Source organism: Brienomyrus brachyistius, chromosome 2, assembly GCF_023856365.1.
Source record: "Brienomyrus brachyistius isolate T26 chromosome 2, BBRACH_0.4, whole genome shotgun sequence".
NCBI lineage: Eukaryota > Metazoa > Chordata > Actinopteri > Osteoglossiformes > Mormyridae > Brienomyrus > Brienomyrus brachyistius.
Genome location: NC_064534.1, coordinates 23281646 through 23303816, shown reverse-complemented (window position 1 = coordinate 23303816; position 22171 = coordinate 23281646). Strand labels below are relative to the sequence as shown.

The 22171-nt window shown below is 38.0% G+C and overlaps 1 protein-coding gene across 4 annotated transcripts in view; it reads left to right on the top strand.

Annotated features, from left to right (window-relative positions):
• Positions 1–22171, top strand: part of adamts3 (ADAM metallopeptidase with thrombospondin type 1 motif, 3) — a 54056-nt gene that overhangs the window by 20908 nt on the left and 10977 nt on the right. For 2 of the 4 annotated variants that reach the window (XM_048998803.1, XM_048998790.1), the window contains exons 5-17: positions 1908–2092; positions 9881–9964; positions 10193–10349; positions 12045–12150; positions 12870–13013; positions 13118–13250; positions 13525–13638; positions 13759–13904; positions 14446–14621; positions 14944–15077; positions 15981–16104; positions 20575–20655; positions 21843–22006. In XM_048998803.1, the coding sequence (XP_048854760.1) occupies positions 1908–2092; positions 9881–9964; positions 10193–10349; positions 12045–12150; positions 12870–13013; positions 13118–13250; positions 13525–13638; positions 13759–13904; positions 14446–14621; positions 14944–15077; positions 15981–16104; positions 20575–20655; positions 21843–22006 (1748 nt within the window). The remainder of the gene's footprint in view (positions 1–1907; positions 2093–9880; positions 9965–10192; positions 10350–12044; positions 12151–12869; positions 13014–13117; positions 13251–13524; positions 13639–13758; positions 13905–14445; positions 14622–14943; positions 15078–15980; positions 16105–20574; positions 20656–21842; positions 22007–22171) is intronic. The other 2 variants (XM_048998795.1, XM_048998808.1) reach the window with 2 other exon arrangements.

Genomic DNA, 22171 nt, shown 5'->3' with positions numbered 1-22171 from the left:
AGTGGAGAAAAAATTGAGCAGATGGAATAATTTTTGTATCCCAATGCATCAATGTATAAATTTTTTGCTTGCATCTTCAAAATATTCAGTCGCTATCCAGTATACTTTTATGTAATAATGACAGTGCCGGCAGGGAAACTAGTTTATTAGTGGGATAATGTTAAATAGTTTTTTATTCTATGGAAAATGAAAAATCAATCTGCTGGCTAGATTTAATAAGAATCGTGAACATGTCACAGGTCATATAAGTAAAATATAAATAAAAGGATGTGGCCCATTTTGATCACGGTTGAACCCAAAAACACGCTGACGTTAACTGGAGTTACCAAATTGCCCATAGGTGTGCATGTTGGCACCCCATCCTGGTTCGTTCCATGCCTTGTGTCCATAGCCTCCGGGATAGGCTCAAAATCCGCCCCCCCCGTGACCCTGAATAGGACAGCGGTTACAGAAGATGGATGGATGAATGTATCTGGGCAGCAAATCGACTTTTCGTTTTCCACAGAATAAAAAAACGATGTAACATTGTTCAACTGATAAGTGCTGTTAAGTTTCAACGTCAACATCAAGCTTAAAGCGTCATGGCAGAGTGGTACAGTTGACTGCAGGTGCAGTCAATATATATATATATTTTATTATTGCACAAACTAGTTGACCTGCGGTCAACTGTACCACACTGCCAAGACGCTTTAAGCTTGATGTCAACGTCGAAACTTAACAGCACTTATAATTGACTTATAATTCCTAATTTACTGTAGCATTCACTTTAAAATTAACATTGCAATGTCTGACAAAAACTGAAGTCATTGTTTTTTTTTGTTATAGGGGTGGCAATCCCAAGTCTCTTCTAAAAAAAAAAAGTTTTCAAGAAAAAATACTGGAAAGCTATATTATTGTTGTATTTCAGACTTACTTAGAGTTCTTACTTAGACCTTAGAGTTCTGGGACGCTCTTTCTGCAGGAAATTTCTGAAAAAGAGGATTTGAACTTCGTAGTGGAAAACTGTAATTTATGTGTGTCACACAGTAATGTTAGGGAGCATGTGGGCTGCACAACTAGAAGGAATTTTGTTGAGCTGGCAAGAATGCAAAGTATTCAGTGTTGAAGAAATTTGAAATGGATGTCTTACATTTCATAGAAAAGTAACATTGAAGAAATAAGTGCAAAAGTTTACTGATTTATGAAGTGTAGGACATATTGTAACATATGAAGAAGAGAAATTTCTCCAGAAGTAAAACATAAAGAGGATGATCTGTATTTCCTAACTGTCTACCATTAACTTCTATCCAATTATCTAGTACAAGGGATCCTAGAGTCTATTCCATCACAGGAGGAACATACAGCTTTGGAAAATTTAAAAGATCACTCTGTATTCTATCTTTAAAAAGTCAGCATTTTTAAATCCTAGTTTAATCTTGGTTCTGCTGGCAGAAGGCTACATGACAGGCGGCTTCCAGGCACAAAAGCAGTATAACGACCAGAAACCAGCCAGGTGGAGGGCAGAAGTGACTTTCTAATGTCAGAGGTGAACGTTAAGTTATCTGGCAGTTTCGCATGAATCAGAGGATGACATCAAGTTACCTTCAAAAGGAATGGGTAACATTAGGTGCAGGTGTGAAGTGCACAGCTAGGACCGTATGTATCAGGCTCCAAGAAGCCAAGCTGAAGTCTCATAAAGCAAGGATGAAGCCCGTCATTAATGAGAAACAGAGAAGAACCAGACTGCAGATCACAAGAAAGAAAATATATTTTTCACAGACACACACCCATAAATTGAGAAATGAGTGAAACAAAAAAATGTGCTGAGGTCTCTTAATTCCATATCACCTAACTGCATAAATCACATTGGCAGTAATATTAGTCATTAATAGTAACAGAGTTTATGAACCTTTTCTACATCCCTTCAGACTCGGTGGACACCCCAGGAACACTTGACAACATTGTCCAGAATGTAAACAAGACTCGCAGGAAACGCAGGCATGCAGGAGACAACGATTACAACATTGAGGTGCTGCTGGCAGTGGATGATTCTGTTGTGCGATTTCATGGGAAGGAACATGTCCAGAACTACCTGCTGACCCTCATGAACATTGTAAGTACAGCAGTCTACTAACCAAATAACAGGAAAAGTGAGAAAACAGTCAAGTTATGTAAATTTTAAATGTGTTTGCATGGTAGAATTTTTAGATACATTTAGATTTTTGTTATAAATCCACATTTGCACGAATCGATTCTCTGATTATGAAAGTTATGAATACATAAATGTATAATGTTTAAAGTAAAGACATTTTTGGCCTACATTCACAGTGGGGTACCGCAGGGTTAAATTTTAGGACCACTATTGTTCCTAATTTACATTAATGATATTGACACCAATACATATAGTAAACTGGTTAAATTTGCAGACGGCACCAAGGTGGGTGGTGTAGCAGATACTGATCTAGCAGCACAGAAGCTACAATGGGATCCTGATTTAATTAGCGACTGGGCTGATACCTGGCAGATGAAATTTAACATAAATAAATGTAAGGTAATCCATGCACGGAGCAGAAATATAAAGTACAGATATTTTACAGGTTCCACAGAAATAAAGGTAGCTGATTACAAGAAAGATCTCAGTGTGTATTTTGATGCTTCCATGTACCACTCTCACCATGTGTGAGGAAGCAATAAAAAAGACCAACAGGATGTTGGGTTACATCTCTAGGTGTGTGGAGTTTAAGTCAAGGGAGGTGATGCTATGATTATATAATTCCTTGTAAAACCCCACCTAGAATATTGTGTGCAGGTTTGGTCACCATACGTTAAGAAGGACATTGCTGCCTTGCAAAGGGGGCAACGTAGGGCTACGAGAATGATTCCCGGTCTTAGAGGAATGTCTTATGAGGAGAGGTTAGCTGAGCTGAATCTGTTTAGCCTCGAGCAAAGGAGACTAAGGGGGGACATGTTCCAGGTATATAAGATTCTAACAGGTCTGGATGCTGTTCAGCCAAATATTTATTTCAATAGATATAGTTTAAATACTAGAACTCATGGCCATAAATGGAAATTAACAGGAGAACATTTTAAAACGAATTTGAGGAAGCACTTCTTTACACAGCGTGTAGTTAGAGTATGGAATAGTCTTCCTGCTAGTGTAGCGCAAGTTAAAACCCTGGGTTCCTTTAAATCAGAGCTAGATAAGATTTTAACAACTCTGAGCTATTAATTAAGTTCTCCCCAAACGAGCTTGATGGGCCTCTTCTCGTTTGTAAATTTCTTATGTTCTTAAATGGGCGAAGTGCACAATCCGAATCTAAGATGCTTGAGTTAAGAACGTTTTTTTTAAAGACTGATGTTGGCAAATGAATATTAAATGGCTCAATCAAGGGTTTCCTGCATGCAAATTCAGTTAAATATAGTCGTCTGCATTTTGCTAAACTTACAGTATGCTTAATAGCCCTAAAGTTCAGTGATGACGATAATCAGTTATCAGTATTGTACACAAGCAAATACTTAAACAAGTAAAAAATATACCCTGATTGGTAATACGCTGCTTTTATTTCCGGTATACCTCTGATGGGCATATGAGCTCCAGAACTGGACCATGGAGTAATAGAAGAAAGTGGTCTGGTCTGATGAGTCATATTTTCTGTTATATGATGTAGACAGCTTGGTGCATGTGCGTCATTTACCTGGGGAAGGCACCAGGATATACTATAGGGTGAAGGCAAGTTAGTGAAGGCAATATGATGCTCTGAGCAATGTTCGGCTGGGAAACCTTGGGTCCTGGCATTCATGTAGATGTTACCTTAACACATAACATCTACCTAAACATTTGTATGAACCAAGTATACCACTTCATGGCAGTGTCGACTGCTCTAAGACTACAAGGGAAGCTCTGCTTCGTCAAATATGTTAGAAAATAAATGCTCATATATGCACTGCTGTATTTGTATTGCTTTTAATAAAATTGTGCTAGAACGCATTCAACTTCATGACAAGCTCGTTCAGAATCAGCTATTTATTGCTTATTGTTTGACGCAATTTTCTTCTCATACATTTACGTGCAGCGCAGTGAATTAAAATCTCCTGAAGCGCAGCTTCACTGGAGCTCTATGGCCCGGCACAGAAGAGCTTTTTTCACTGCAGAAAAGCTGAACGGTTATTGGATACATGGACCAAAATCGTTACCTCCAAGGAAGCTCAGCATCTCAGGGAGTGAATGGAGCCGTGGGTGGGCCAGGACGCAGGGCTGCTGCATAATGATTGGAGGACCTGCCTAAAGGGTGGAACCCGTTTTTGATTGACAGCATATTTTAAATTAACCGGCACTACAGAGATTCGAGTTCAGTCCCATGCGGATTTGCAGGTGAAGGGAAACTGTCCAGCTAGCAAGCTGTTCATAATGGCAGACGGTGCTAATATTGTTGACCTGCTTTTGGCAAAGCTATTTAATAGTCTGTCTTACAAGGAGTGACTCATAATTAAACAGCAGGGCAGACCAATGCCTAAAATTGATTTGGTGCAAAAATTAGGGAAAATAACAGGTCTTTTCAGCTCTCCTGGTATGACAAGGTGAACTGGCTGATGGTGACAAAGAAAATGTACTGTTGGCCATGCCTCTTGATGAAACCTTCTCGGGGAATGGGATGTGTTGTTTGGTCAAACGTGGGTTTTGGGGATCTGGGTAACTGTTCTCCAGTTTAAAACGGGTCAAGTCATACACCCGCAGCACGATGGGCCAAGATCGTTTGAGCAACCTTACTCTCCTGGTCATTGAGAGGAAACTGGAGAGACCGGCCAATTGGTAGGACAGGGTCACAGACCATTTTCTGAAAAAGGAACAGAGGGCAGAATTAATGTGCAAATAACATAATGAATTTTATGACGTAGGCCTGATATGAGCTTCCCCTGTTTGAAGGACTGGCAGCCGCCACAGTATTCCTCAGTGGCAGTGGCCTCTTTCAGCAGGATAATGTGACCGGCCACATTAAAAAAACCTGTTCAGGATTGGTTTGAGGAACATGAAAAGAGTTCAAGATGTTGAATTGGCCTCTTAATTCAATCTGATCGAGCAGTTGTGGGGTGTGCTGGACAAACAAGTCTGAGCTTTGAAGCCTTACATACTTAAAGGATCTACTTCTAACATCTTGGTACCAGATATTTCAGGACACCTTCAGAGGTCTTGTGGAATCCATGCCTTGATGGGTCAGACCTGTTTTGACTGCACATGGGTGACCTACACAATATTAGGCAGGTAATTTTAATGTTATGGTTGACCAGTGTCTATCATTTCATGAGGCCAATTGTACATACATAATTTTTTCTGAGAAGTGATTCATACACTTATCGAAAGATTTTGTCTACATGCCTGTTGTTTTAGGAATAGTTTAGAATCAGATATTATTTCAAGCAAACCCCATTTATTTTTTAACACAGTGACAGAAGCTCAGTAAGTAGCATGCTTTCAAGTAAAAAAAAGTTTATCAGTGTGGAATTTGTATTAAATTCATTTTTATATAGCACTGTTTGCAATACTGTTGCTTCAAGGTACTTAACAAAATCATTATATTATTACACAATTATTATTATTATTATTATTATTAATAATGGACACAAAATAAATCTTAACCTGCACCCGCTATTTGAAAAATACCACAAAAATAGGACCTTGTTGAAATAAAATGCCTAAAACATTCAAATAACTTGCACAACATACACACTGGTCCGGTTTATATTCTGAAAGTCACAAGATGCTAATCAAAACAAAACAGTTTCTAAAAGTTTTACACATACATAAACAAATGCTAATGTGGTTTTCTCTTGACATTATAAACATTTTGGAGTTCTCTGCGACCGGGCAAAACAATTCATATACAGTGGGGCAAAAAAGTATTTGGTCAGCCACCGATTGTGCAAGTTCTCCCACTGAAAATGATGGCAGAGGTCAGTAATTTTCATCATAGGTACACTTCAACTGTGAGAGACAGAATGTGAAAAAAAAATCCATGAATTCACATGGTAGGATTTTTAAAGAATTTATTTGTAAATTAGGGTGGAAAATAAGTATTTGGTCAATAACAAAAATTCAACTCAATACTTTGTAACATAACCTTTGTTGGCAATAACAGAGGTCAAACGATTACTATAGGTCTTTACCAGGTTTGCACACACAGTAGCTGGTATTTTGGCCCATTCCTCCATGCAGATCTTCGAGAGCAGTGATGTTTTGGGGCTGTCGCCGAGCAACACGGACTTTCAACTCCCTCCACAGATTTTCTATGGGGTTGAGGTCTGGAGACTGGCTAGGCCACTCCAGGACTTTCAAATGCTTCTTACGGAGCCACTCCTTTGTTGCCCGGGCAGTGTGTTTGGGATCATTGTCATGTTGGAAGACCCAGCCACGTTTCATCTTCAAAGCTCTCACTGATGGAAGGAGGTTTTGGCTCAAGATCTCACGATACATGGCCCCATTCATTCTTTCCTTAACACGGATCAGTCGTCCTGTCCCCTTAGCAGAAAAACAGCCCCAAAGCATGATGTTTCCCCCCCCCCATGCTTCACAGTAGGTATGGTGTTCTTGGGATGCAACTCAGTATTCTTCTTCCTCCAAACACGACGAGTTGAGTTTAGACCAAAAAGTTCTACATTGGTTTCATCTGACCACATGACATTCTCCCAATCCTCTGCTGTATCATCCATGTGCTCTCTGGCAAACTTCAGACGGGCCTGGACATGCACTGGCTTCAGCAGCGGAACACGTCTGGCACTGCAGGATTTGATTCCCTGCCGTTGTAGTGTGTTACTGATGGTGACCTTTGTTACTTTGGTCCCAGCTCTCTGCAGGTCATTCACCAGGTCCCCCCGTGTGGTTCTGGGATTTTTGCTCACCGTTCTCATGATCATTTTGACCCCACGGGATGAGATCTTGCGTGGAGCCCCAGATCGAGGGAGATTATCAGTGGTCTTGTATGTCTTCCATTTTCTGATAATTGCTCCCACAGTTGATTTTTTCACACCAAGCTGCTTGCCTATTGTAGATTCACTCTTCCCAGTCTGGTGCAGGTCTACAATTCTTTTCCTGGTGTCCTTCGAAAGCTCTTTGGTCTTGGCCATAGTGGAGTTTGGAGTCTGACTGTTTGAGGCTGTGGACAGGTGTCTTTTATACAGATAATGAGTTCGAACAGGTGCCATTAAGACAGGTAACGAGTGGAGGACAGAAAAGCTTCTTAAAGAAGACGTTACAGGTCTGTGAGAGCCAGAGATTTTCCTTGTTTGAATTGACCAAATACTTATTTTCCACCCTAATTTACAAATAAATTCTTTAAAAATCCTACCATGTGAATTCATGGATTTTTTTTTCACATTCTGTCTCTCACAGTTGAAGTGTACCTATGATGAAAATTACTGACCTCTGCCATCATTTTCAGTGGGAGAACTTGCACAATCGGTGGCTGACCAAATACTTTTTTGCCCCACTGTAAATCCTGTTTCGACTTTTCCCATGGCACGGCCAGTTTACCCAGTCTTGAAAACTGCTGATAAAAGTGTAAAAAAGAGCCTTGCCTGTGTTCAGTTTGAGTTTTTTCTGTTTAATTCAATTCCTGGTTTTGTATTCTAAGTTTTAAAAGTAACTGCGGTGACAGTGACCAGAGCAATGAAGCTGTTGTGCAGGATAGGGTTAGGGTTAGGGTTAGGTGGGGCTTTGATATGTCATTGTACTCGTCTTTTTACTGGCTGCCCTTTTTCTACCATTTTGAGGAGCTACAGGCTGTTGGGTGGCCGAGAGATCCATCAGAAGGGAGGGTCAGTAGTCCCCATTTTACATGGTGGTCAGGTGAAGACCCCTGCCATTCAGTGGAATCTGAACGGATTGGCCTGTATCAGGCCTCATTTTCTTCAGTAGGCCATGAGCTATGTATTGAGTCCTGTGAATCATGTGTATATGCAGTGTACCTGCTTAAATCCATGGGTAAAGTCATGGATGCCATGTAAACTGTGCTGCCTTTGGGCATTTTAGCTTGTTTTTAGACTAAAGCACTATAAGAGATTTCGATCATTGGACCCTTATACCAAGATCAGTATGCTTTGTGCAGCGAGTGTTTTGTTATTCATGTAAACAAACTGGAAGTCCACAGTTCAACTACTGGCCATATTGAAATGTTACAAAATTAAATTTATATTTATTGAAGTGGCTTTCTGACCGGATGTTTTTTGATGGTTGGAAACATTTGTATTATTATAAATAAGTCATATTCGGCTGGATTTGTCTTTTACATTATGACTTAAATTAATATATTAATGTAAGGAGTATAGAGGATAAAGACTGAACAGCACCCTGAACAGCACCCTGCCTTGCGCTCTGCGGCTACTGCATTAGACACAAATCAGGAACCAACAATCACACCACATTTAAAAACACTTTTATCAGGCATGTTAGCTGTTCTAATGCTTAGTCAAACAATATCTGAACCTCTTAACTCTGTCTGACTGCTTTGTGCACTCAGTTGTAGTCACATGTTTTGCTGCTTAGATGATCAGGTTTTTTGCATTAGCGAGCAGGTGTACGTAATGAAGCAGCCACTGAATGTACCTTTTCTCTTGAGAATATCACTTCTTCTACAGACATAAAATTATCTCCTTTAATAGGGAAAACTCAGATGTTTTTAAAGCTGTTTTCCGATGTCAATTGTCTGGCATCATTTATCCAGTTCAGGGCCACAATGGGCTAGGATAGGACAGAAGACCTTCAGAGGGTGTATGTATCAGTGGCAATTTAAAAACACCAGTTTATCTAAACCATACACACATCTGTGAGAGGAAAAAACACATGGAAAATGTGCCAACTTTATGCATGTACATGTACAGATACATGGCCGTCAGGCCTATGATTGGAAGGCTGTAAAAAAAGTGTCTGATGGTGAGTGCTTTGTTTTGATGTGTTACATGCAAGTTTCCTCTCCCCATGTCCTTTATTCTGGAAGGTGATTGGTCCATCCCACCTAATTAATTCTCCCAAGTGTTTTCTAACAGTGATCACAACCCAGTCCTCAGGGACTCCCAGTAAATGTTTTTGCTCCCTCCCAGTTCACTCTCAGACAGTCCACATTTAGCCAAAACGTGGACTGTCTTGAGGTCCCTGAGGACTGGTTTGTGAAACACCGTTCTATAGGATTTTGTCCAGGTTTGAATCCTAGAACCAAGTGGGTATCAGTACCTTCTTGGTTCAGTTTGGGTGTCAGTCTCTGCAGACCTGTCGGGTTCAATTTGGCACCCAGTCCCAGAAGAGAGGCTGTTAGGGAATATACCTGTATAATAAGAACAACAAGCTTTGCTTAATTTCTTTCCTGGAGTTGTTTATCTTAGGTTACTCATGGAAACCTACGTAGAGTTTATCAGTATTATTTTAGTTATCCAGTTTTCTGCTCTTAATCTTGCGGAGTTTCCTAGTCTCCTGTTTGCAGGTTTTTGTTTGGATTTCTGGTTCCAATCTTGCCTGTTTTTTGTCCCGTGTTCAAGAATATTATAGCGTATCTCATCTCGAACTTTCTAGCAGACCCAGATCCCACTAGTTGCCTGTTTCTTGCATTTTTTTCCATGCACTCAGGGACTGTCAGGCAAAAACCTGACAATGTGGATAAGGCACCTCAGTTTGTTTTGTCTGTGTTCTATGTCAGGAATGGTTCAGTTAATTTTGCCTGTGTTCTTTGTCAGATTTGAGAATAAATAAAATGAATTGCACAAAGCATCTGGAGTGCAACAGTATAGTATATCAAAACGATCAGAAAATATGAAAATTATATTATTTTGTAACTAGCAAAATAAAATGAACACGGCAAACAAAAGACAGCAAAACAATCTGTTAAATTGTTACTGAACCGTGCCTCTTCTTTTACAGGTCAATGAAATATATCATGATGTCTCTTTAGGTTTTCATATAAACGTAGTCCTTGTGCGAATGATCATGCTTGGATATCCAAAGGTAAAAGCTCCAAACAAACGTACATCTCTAAACTAAATTATATACTTAATACTTATCATATAGTATCATTTCACAAAATTGATAACATGGTAACTAATCTGGGCTGATTTTTTTCCATTTACTCCCAAATATCTTATTTCTGCAGTCCAGTTATTTGAGAGAATAGCAAGCTTGATTATAAATAAGTATAACAATAACCTTACTATTGATTATGATTTCTCTTTCTAGTCCGTCAGTCTTATAGAAAGAGAGAACCCTTCTCGGAGCCTGGAGAATGTCTGTCGCTGGGCTTTTATCCAGCAGAAAGCTGACCCCAAGCACTGTGAGCACCATGACCATGCTATCTTTTTGACCCGACAAAGCTTTGGCCCCACTGGTATGCAAGGTACAGTATAGTGAAACACTAAAAATACTGCTATCATGGATCATGTATGTTAATGCTGTCTGTTGTAATTGCTGTGACATAATTTCAAAAACCATTACTTTGATGCAAAAATCTGAAATGAACAGAAATACAATATGTACATTGCACACTATGACACAACCATATTCACTTCCCATAGTCTTAAGAATAAGTTCACTGAATTGTACACATAATTGCTAAAATCTAGAAAGATACAAATGCTATGTTACACTTTGGTACCCTTTGATGAACAGCACATATTTGTGAGATAAATGTTTTTTTCTTATGTTACCGGAAATATGTATTCATGATGTGCGTCGGGCGATTTGTTCTGTGAAAGGCCTGTTGTGAATTTTTGTATGTACAGCGATGATGACCCAGATGTAAACTTGGTGAAAATGGCATAGAGTACTGTGCAAAAGTCTTCGGCAGTCACAGAAATGGTTATCTTTATGTTGGTGTAAAACTATGCTATTATGCCATCAAAATGTCTTAGCTGAACCATTTAAAAACCTCTCTTAAAATCACCTGAATATATGCAGCAACCAGCCAATTCACCCATGTAATTTTTGACTCAACCACCTCATAGCACATTTAGCATTTACCACCTCATATGGTTGATCAATACCTCACTGACTTTGTAAAGCTAATTACATGAATTAAATAAGTAAGCTGGTGGTGAAATTTAATATAAACATGGAATGGCTGAGGTGCCCCTAAGGAGAGGTTTGGGAACTGAAGTGGTGTTTTATTAGCCATTCAACAAAATATCAGAAACGATTTGGAAAAACAGAAGAAATTCCTGTTATTTTTTGTTGTATTACTCTTAATTGGTATAAGTTAAATTGTGTTTTTTTGTCCTAAGCAAATGTACACTTACCATTCAGATCAATAGCTTTAGACATTTCTTTTCTCTGCCCAAGACTTTTGCACAGTGCTGTACGTTTGCATGTTTAAAAGTGTCAAATCAACTTTCTTGAGCTGGTTTTGTGGTGTGTGGTCTTTCAAATTTGTGGAAATAATTTCACAAGTTCCAAGAATCACAAAAAAATCTGCCACCACACATCAATGGTAAGGCTGTATCCTAAATGTGGAATTGATGTATTACAGAATAAAGGGTACACATATGCATGGGCATAGCTGACATTAACAGCACATGTAGTAAATTCATGTTTCTATTTCACATTTTCCCACTTTTCCTCCTCCTGAGTAATGCAGTCATAATATTTTAATGTAAGGTGTTTCTTCAAAAATCCAAATAAACCATATCTCCAGTGGATCATGTTACGAGCAACGGTATGGCATGACAAATTTAGGCTAGGTCCTCAACTTTCCAAAATACTGAAAAAAAATGTTATACCTAGCTCTGCTGTCAAGGGCACAGAAATGGTCATATTTGTGAATGTTTTCAGGCACTAAAATGATATGCAGATATATTCAATGCCACAGAGACTGATTTGCTTAGCAGCAATTCAGCGCATTTAAGAATGTTCGTAAAACATGTTTTCTGTTATGAAGTTTGGTTTTATAAATTTTTTTAATAATGCTTTATTGATAATACAGTAAGTATTTGGTCATAAAAAATCTTGCTGTCACTCTGGCTCACAAAATAATGGATTTAAGGTACAGTATTTGTACAGAATAAGAGTTGTACCTCTTTTTCGGTCACCCTCGCAGGATACGCCCCGGTTACGGGGATGTGCCATCCGGTCCGGAGCTGCACCCTCAATCACGAAGACGGCTTCTCCTCCGCATTCGTGGTAGCCCATGAAACGGGCCATGTGTAGGTTTCTTTGGCAGATGTGTGTATGGAATATTACATAACTCCCTCCAGATGGAGAGGGGCAGGCTGAACACAGCACTGAAGGTCAACGCTTGGAATGCAAGCAACATAGCAGATAAATATTTTCATTCCCCTGATTATATTTGTTGCTGTTTCAGGGGACAAATGTGCTTCAGCTTTTAAGTGGCAGAGTAATCTGCTGAAATCAATTGCTTGTGAAATGTGTAGAGTGATTATGAGTAAACACAAAAAGAAAGACTTTTATGTGAACATATGGCTCTATGATTATACCTGAAAGATATTTGAATTGTTAGTCTAGAGGTTTTCAAAACCGTCATCATTTTCTTACTTCAAAATGCTTCAAGTCCTTACATAAATCTGAAAATGATACTCGAAATTTCAACTGTCTGTTTTGCTACATTTGCTAAGAAGGAAATGGCTCATATTTGAATGCTACAGATTATTTTATGTTGAAAGGAAAGTATTTTTCCAGTGCAACAGCCAATAACCAAAAAATGATTAAAATACTGAAAAAAGTATGTAATACCAAAAAGCATGTCTTTTTCTTCACCAGATCTTCTCAAATCATTTTTTTTGCTTATAATTTAATAATCACTTATAAGGATATGCGTTTTACGTATCAAAAACCTATTAAAACCCACCATCATGTTTTCTAGAAACATGAAATGTCCATGATAAATGTGTGCTCTTTCCGTTAGGCTGGGAATGGAGCATGACGGGCAGGGAAATCGATGTGGGGACGAGGTTGCAATGGGCAGTGTCATGGCTCCTCTTGTGCAAGCTGCTTTCCATCGGTACCACTGGTCAATATGTAGCGGGCAAGAGCTCAAAAAATACATACAGTGAGTTCTCATCTGAAAGTTGGATTAAATTTACTTTAATGGAACGTGTGATAAGGAGTGACATCACATCTCCACAATTTGTATATGTGTCATATGTTTTATAGCTCCTATGATTGCCTGTTGGATGACCCTTTCATGCACGACTGGCCCCAAATTCCTGAACTCCCTGGAATGAATTATTCTATGGATGATCAATGCCGATTTGATTTTGGAGTTGGATACAAGATCTGCACATCTGTAAGTAGATTCAGAAATGTGTGTAAAATAGTGTTAGTTACTGTAATGCTTATGTGTTCACTAACCAATCAAGAATATAACTTGTGAATCTGTCACCACAGTTATCTTTTTTTTATTGGTCAAAACAACATTTGTCAAAGAATGAGGACAAGCACTGCAGGGCACATTTTGTTTTTTGTTATGTACATTGATGGACCTTGCAGTGAAACTGCTGGAAATAGTGTTCATCTTTATTTTCTTGTTAGGAATGCAATAATTCTTTTAACTTCTTCAGTTTCGTACCTTTGATCCTTGCAAGCAACTGTGGTGCAGTCATTCTGATAATCCCTATTTCTGCAAGACTAAAAAAGGGCCACCTTTGGATGGGACAGAATGTTCCCCAGGAAAGGTAATTTCAGTGTGTTGTTCATATTGCCATACTACATTTAGCTATTTTGTGACACCTTTATTAAAACAGCATAATGCATAACGCTAACAGAAAGCTTACCAAAGATCTGAATTTTTCCAGTGGTGTTACAAAGGTCACTGCATGTGGAGGACCTCCAACCATGCAAAGCAAGATGGTGCCTGGGGTTCCTGGACCAAGTCTGGCTCTTGTACTCGAAGCTGTGGGACTGGGGTTCGGTTCAGAACCCGGCAATGCAACAACCCTGTGTAGGACTGGTTTAAATAAAACTTTTGAATTGTAACATACTGTGAAAATGTGGATAAAAAGGGGGTAGATAATCTGCAAAATAACCTACCCATTATTTCAGCAGTAATATTTATTCTTCTATAAATTTGTTTTACTTGCAAAGTTAGCACTCATGTTTATAATCTCTGTATCTGGTGCACATATGTTAAGTGCTGAACTAACTTGATAATCTTCTTTAAATTTCTATGAACAGTTCCTATGGGAAATTCCCTACCTCTTTCATATTTCTAAAATCTATTTGTTTATTTATTCTTTTTTTTTTTACATTTTCTGCTAATTCTGCATTATGAAAAAGGCTGCTATGAAAAGGACCTTAGGTGGATACCATCTGAAAGTTGAAAATTCTTTCAAAAACTTCAAACTTGTGATACTGTGTGAAAATATACTCTATTTCCTTGACAATTTGTAAGTTGGTAAACCTACCCCCGTACTGGATAAGCAGTTGGAAGATGAGTGTACACATAAAATACATCAATTTAAAATTTTATATGTATCCGACAGCCCTTCTAATGGAGGCCAGGATTGTCCAGGTGTAAACTTTGAGTATCAGCTTTGCAACATGGATGACTGCCCCAAGAAATCTGAAGACTTTCGGGCACAGCAGTGCCAGAAACGTAACTTGTACTTCAAGTTTCAAAACAGCAAGCACCACTGGCTACCTTATGAGCACCCAGACGGTGAGTATGTGCAAAGTGTGACCAGTCACATTGTCAGTAGCGATGCGACTGTAGGTCTTTTAAGATCCATTTATTCAACTGGATTTTTTTTACCGAATGAAGTTAGCTTACCTTGTTTTAGCCTACATTATTTAATATGATATTTAGTATTCATAACAGTTACCTCCTTACATTTAGTTGCCTACTGTGAACTTTATACATTTTTCTATATTTCAAATACCACAAGCAGTATTGTCTTATGGCCATACATACTGTACATACACATGTAGGTATTTGACATTATTACTACTATTGTTTTCATTTGTGATGTTTATTTTTCTAGAAAATAAAAGATGTCACTTGTACTGTCAGTCAAGAGAAACAAGCAATGTGGCTTATATGAAGCAATTAGTGCATGATGGGACAAGATGCTCCTACAGAGACCCTCACAGCATCTGTGTGCGGGGAGAATGCGTGGTAAGGAAAGAGATGTCATTTTGTAATTTGCTACACCTGATAAATGCTTTACCAAAATACACTTTTTGCAATACTCTATTACTGTATTTTTATTTATTTTTTAATATTTGTTTTCCTTTTTTTTTAATTTATCCACGTTTTTATAGGACTGAAGAAAACACAGACTAGGTCACAGCAAACTGTACTATCAGTACTCTGAAATGCAGAGGATTGTGGGGAAAGGGTGTATTGCTATTCCACTATTATCTCCCATATTATCTGATTATTTTAGTCATCGTCCATTCTTACGCCCTTTTTCTCACACATATAATATCTGTAAAACGTGTGCATGATTTGCCTATATACAATTTTTGTATTAGTTTCAGGCAGTTATAATTATGCATTGATTATTGATTGATTTACAAGCACCATTTCTAAAAAAAACTGGTTTGACATAAAACACATCTGACACCAATAGAAAAAAATCTGCAGCATTTTTGTATCAAAACATGAAACCTGTTTAAACATTTATACCATATCATTACATAACCTTATAATTTTTAAACTATTTTTTAGCTAATATCTTTGAGTCATTTTATGCACAGTTGATGACAGCATGCGAAATCATTTATCTGTAAATATTTGTTTTTCCTTATCCATAGATAGCTACAAACATCAGATCATTAAATTACCAAGCTAGATCATACATATTCTTTGAGCATCTGAAACACAGCCAAGTAAAATTCAAACTCTCCATGCTTGATGGATGGCATCATATTGTAATAGATGTGCTTCTAACAAGCTTTATAGTTTTATTTGGCAGGCAGTATGGTAAAAGCCAAATTACAGCTAATCAGCCCATATCCATCAGCAGTACACAGTTTAGAAACTGTGCTTTACTCTGTTGCCTATTTCCTTTCACAGAAAGTGGGCTGTGACAAAGAAATTGGCTCAAACAAAGTTGAGGATAATTGTGGGGTGTGTGACGGAGACGACTCTCATTGTAGGACTGTCAAGGGAACCTTCACTCGCACTCCCAAGAAATCGGGTAGGTTGGTTTTAAAGCCTTTTATCACAGCACACAGCACTGTCCCCAAAATACACAGTAAAGCCATCCCTCAGGGTGAATAAACAACACTGGTTTGGGATGGTTTAGGATGTATTAAAACTTTACCAAGAAAACAAGCTAATATTCAGTATGTCATATACGTGGGAGTACGGAGCAGGGAAAGAGGAGCAGGAGTCCAAGGAGTTGGGGAAATGTAGGATTTATTAAGGGAGAACACAAGCAGGAACACGGAGTAGCACATAGAACTGACGTCAGTGACCGGACTGGGGAAACATACAGTACTCTAACGCGTACTTACTCAACACGACTTGAAGCAGCTGGTAACACAGAGATTCCACGCGAGGTAGATGCGGCAGCGTGGCACACGGGGGGATCCGACGACTGGGGCGTGACACTATTTTAGCCAAATTTTCATCTTTTGATCTAAAACACAAATTTCATGAATATACCTCAAAGATATTTGCTTTTGCACTGTCACTATATACCGTATATACAGTATATGCTTCTCACTGTTATTAAAGCAATACAGCTACAAATGATAATACCTTTCAGTGAATGTACTTCTAAAACAGAATATTTAATGTAAAATCCCATTATAATCTGGCACCTTCTTTTTTTTCGAGTTTTTTTTTTCCTTTTGATTGATTAATTGCATGTCCCTCGGACCCATTAATTAACAAGCTCATGTTGTTATCCGGGGCGGCATGGTGGTGCAGTGGTTAGCACTGTCGCCTCACACCTCTGGGACCCGGGTTCGAGTCTACGCCTGGGTCACATGTGTGTGGAGTTTGCATGTTCTCCCCATGTCGTCGTGGGGTTTCCTCCGGGTACTCCGGTTTCCCCCCACAGTCCAAAAACATGCTGAGGCTAATTGGAGTTGCTGAATTGCCCATAGGTGTGCATGTGTGAGTGAATGGTGTGTGAGTGTGCCCTGCGATGGGCTGGCCCCCCATCCTTGGTTGTTCCCTGCCTCGTGCCCATTGATTCCGGGATAGGCTCCGGACCCCCCGCGACCCACTAGGATAAGCGGTTTGGAAAATGGATGGATGGATGGATGTTGTTATCCGGGGCGGCATGGTGGTGCAGTGGTTAGCACTGTCGCCTCACACCTCTGGGACCCGGGTTCGAGTCTACGCCTGGGTCACATGTGTGTGGAGTTTGCATGTTCTCCCCATGTCGTCATGGGGTTTCCTCCGGGTACTCCGGTTTCCCCCACAGTCCAAAAACAGTCTGATTGGAGTTGCTAAATTGCCGTTAGGTGTACCTGTGTGAGTGAATGGTGTGTGAGTGTGCCCTGCGATGGGCTGGCCCCCCATCCTGGGTTGTTCCCTGCCTCGTGCCCGTTGCTTCCGGGATAGGTTCCGGACCCCCCGCGACCCAGTAGGATAAGTAGTTTGGAAAATGGATGGATGGATGGATGATCTTCATGTTCACGTAAAACTTTGATGTCTGCCAAAGTGTGTTAGCTTACCATTTCAAAATGTCTCCTAAAGTCACATCAGTATCTGCAGTAACCATCTAGTATATCCATGTGTTTGTTGACTCGACCACTAGTATGCCGTGTTTGGCTAATCAGTATTCTCATAAAATTACACATCTAAGTAAGCAGGTGGTGAAATCTATTGAATGCATTGAATGACTGGTGGCCCTGAACAGAGGTTTGGGAACTGAAGTGGTGTTTATCTAGTCATCTAACAAGATCAGTAACTGGAGAACAGAATCTGGACAACAGAAGAAATGCTTGTTTCTTTATTGTATTTTTATTGTAGATATATACTAAATACTCAGAGAGCTTTAAACATTGAAGACTTAAAACCTTTATATATCTGCAGTAAAAGTAACTGATATCTTGTTGGATATTGACAGACACGAGGGAACAAGATGATTAATAATTGTAAGAATTCCTTTTTTTGACTAAGTAGCATAAACAAAAAAAGTCTTGCATTTTGAAGAAAATGTATGTTTCTAAAACATATATAGACCAAAGTTAGCCATGGGTCAACTACAACACACTGGCAAAAATGGGAAGTGCCATTTTCAACAGCACAAGCAATGAAAGGGAATTCCTATAGATTTATGTGTTATATACTGGGAGCAATATTTTACAGAAAATCTAACGTATGGAGTGATTTCCTTTTGCCTGTGATTTAACACTATTACTTAGCTAAAATGAAAATGAGATCATCCAACAGGAATAGTGTGTCCATGGTGGAATGAATGAATGGAGACATTGTAATCACATACCTTTTTTTAACAGGAAAAAAATTAAGCAAGCGATGCCAAAAAGAAATGCATTTGTTGGAAAGCAAAATCAGCAAGTATCCAGTGTTACTTAATGCCTTTGCCTTCCCATTTTAGCCTTTTCTTTAATTGACTTGCTTTTGTACGTTAGAGGAATGAAACAAAATTCTCATTCATAGGTGCATAATTAATAACACTAAAATAATTCTTTCATATCACCCAATAACATGTCAGGTATTCATTCACAATGTCTTATGTGGAATCATGGAATTATGTGGAAATACAGCATTTAAGTAAGTAACTTGAAATTGTAGCTGTGGAGTAAAGTAATAATTGCCATAAAGGCTTCGTCTAAAGACTACACTGAGAATGTTATGATATGAGAGGAAGTGCAAAGTTTTCTGGTTTAATTTAGCGTTTCATTGTGGTGCTTAAAAATGCATAGTACTATCTTATTTTGGAATGGACAAGGCAGGGGTGTATGGAGTAGCAAGTATAGATGGTACAGTTTCCTTTATCTGGGTTCACAGAAATTGAACAGAGATAAAAAAAACATAGGAAAAAAAGAAAAAAAACTAAATAATAACAGTAAACATCCACAGCTCACAAATACACAACTGAAAGTACCGATGCAGTAAATACAGCTACTCGAACAGTTCAAATTGAAATTTGCAGCTAAAAGTGCGCTATATTTACAGTGCAGTAATGTTTAAAGTGGGAAATTCTTTTGTTTTAAGTGTTAAAAGTTGTGACCACAGTAGGCAAAATGTTTTGGGGATCAGAGATCTGTAGCATCTGCCAGTGAGAAGGCTCTGGAAAACAGAGTGTGCTGGATGACATTGGCATGGCATTGGGTGACATAATGAACTGAAAAGCTGACAGGCAACAATTACCTTTAGGGAATTTGAAATGTAGACGTAGCCTAATACTTTTTGAGAGAGCTACGTACTAAACCTTTCACTGGTATTTTTCAGGCCATTTACCTGAAGAACGAAGGTGCAACAAAATTACTAACATTATAGGAAGTATATTTTAATGCCATGACTTTATCATGTTGCCAGAAATGTTTAGTCTTATACAATCAGAAAGGTCAGTGTCATATTTAGATTTTTGAGTCACTTTTCTCAATCTATTGTAGTCAGTATGTTGCAGAAATGCATAGACAGGAGGATATGGTACTGTTAACCTCACGCACCTCTCATATATATTTGCATAACTAGAGGATTCCCAAGCTTGACTCGTCAGTATCCCAGTCCAGATTGTGCTATAAAACACCCCTAATGACATGTCAGTGGATTCATTTGTTATTTGGTAATAGTCAAGGCAGACATTACAGTTCTTACCTTTTGAACATGGTCTGGACTGAACTGAGGACTATGTCTCCTACATGCCAAATATTATTTGGCATGCCTTTTAAAAGCATTCAGTGTAGGCTACATAGAGAGGGAATATTTTTCAATCTGCTCGTCAACAGCAGTTATCATTAATTAAAACTGTTCTGACAACGATGTTTTTATGACAGGAAATCTGAAGCGAAGCCCCTCAGAACAGAATTTAAGTTTCTCTGGTCTAGACCATTGCATGTAATGGGATCTTTTAAAACAGTAACAAAATATTTATGTAAAGGGAGAAAAAGAGGAGCATTCCTTCTGGCTAAAGAAGCCAGTAATGTGTCTCTGAATGAAACAGAAGATTATAAAACATTTCTCGGTGAGTCTTACTAGGTTGCAGGAGTGTGGACATCCCAGAAGTGAGATGCGAAATTGCTGTTTTTCTGTTTAACCTCAATTAAAACTGACAAAGCTTCACTTATTCATTCGTTTTTATAATGTTTGTGATATTTTTCTGTATGATATGATCTTATAAGAGACTAGAATGATATTCAGTAATGCTTCGTCTTACTAAATTCGATATGGTAATATCGAAGGGTCAGATATAAGAATCAAAATACCTTAGCTTATGAATGAATATGAAACCTTTCTCAGTTTTTTTTTCTTTTGCAGTGATTTTCATTTGCAGGTTGTCATGACCACGCACAATGAAAAGTCATAGTAGATTTGTAGTGCGTTTCATGCTGTTATCTGTTAATTGGTAAAGACAATTACGTGTTTTCTAACCACCTCTATAGCGGAACATTTTTCCATCACTAATCAGTTCTATTGTATTTCTGAAACTTTGCTTATTTTCTTTTTGCATATAAATACAAAGGCCACTTTAAGATGTTTCTCATTCCACCTGGTGCTAGACATGTGATGGTTCAGGAACATGAGGGATTACCTCAAATTCTTGGTAAGTGTTTCAGTTATATACTTATGTACTTTAAAGGAAAGTGTGGTAAATGTATAGAGAATGCAATTTGAATTAGACACTATAACTTCAGTTTTTGAAATTTTATAGAAAGCACCTCATTCATTTTAAATAGCACTAATTCTAACTACCTGCCAGTGTTGCAGTATTTTTTTCTAACATTAATTAATTATTCTGAAGTAGAAATTACACCCAGATGGATACTATATATATATATATGACAGCCTAATATCTCTAAATAAATAAATAATTTTTTGGTAGCATCTGTACAGTGGGGGTAATGTGTGGTTCACCAGGGTAAGCTGCTGTGCTAATATACATTTGTATATTTATTACATGAATATAAGGTACAACAGATTGCGTTTTCAAAACACAGTACATCTGTTTTAAACACTTTTCAAATTACAGTTCTGTACAAATTACATTACAGAACTGTGTGTAATTCAAATACCCTGTAATACAGTACAGTACTGTACATAAATATTCAATTCAAGTTTATTTATACAGCACATTTTCTCGGGGTTACATTGTCTCAAAATACTTATTGTAGTTTTGCTGCTGCGAAGTAAGGTTATCAAAGTAAAGTAAAAAAAAAACAAAAAAAAGAATTACCACAGTTTTCATTTTTTCCATATGTTGTCATGTTTAAAAGACCCAAAGTGAACACTACTTGATTCCTATAAGCAAATTATTTGATCGGCAGAAATGATTCCGTCCCAAGCTTTTTGTTCCAAATAATACGTTGATCACTGTAACCATGATCACTATAAGCAGTTTTCACTGTACTAGTTCAGAATCTTGACTTGAATATTTATTTACTTTGCTGCGATGGAGCGAGTTATCATTATGGAAAGGTAACATGTCTTGTGAAAATACAACATAAATGATACTTCAGATATATAATTTAACAAAATGGATGAATGCTTCGAATTATATCCATTCTCTGTTTTGAGTGCTACTTATATGTATTACTTATTGCTAAAGGTAGCAAAAATGTTTATCATCAGTGGATTATGAGAGGGTGCCTGCTATTTTTTTGTTTGCAAATTCATGATACATTATTATTGGAATTTCTGTAATTGTTTTCATTGCATCACAAATACACCTTTTGATTTTTTTTAACTATTTCAAGTATCAGAATGTTATCGATTACAAGATGTTTATTTCAGCAATCAAGAACCAAGCAACAGGACAATATATACTTAATGGAAAAGGAGTTGAGGCAAAATCAAAGACTTTCATTGATTTGGGAGTGCAATGGAATTACATCATTGAGAATAATGTTGAGACCTTATACACAGATGGGCCTTTAAATGATGAAGTGGTTGTTCTGGTAAGTATTCAGAAGTATTTTGTTATGAAGATAAAATATTGTTGTATCAAATAACGCATTATTATCATGCTTATTATTTTTAATGAATTGATACATTGGTAAACACCTAAAGCAGTCATCATAGATACCCTTGTAATACCTTGTAATGCATTCATGAAGTATTAT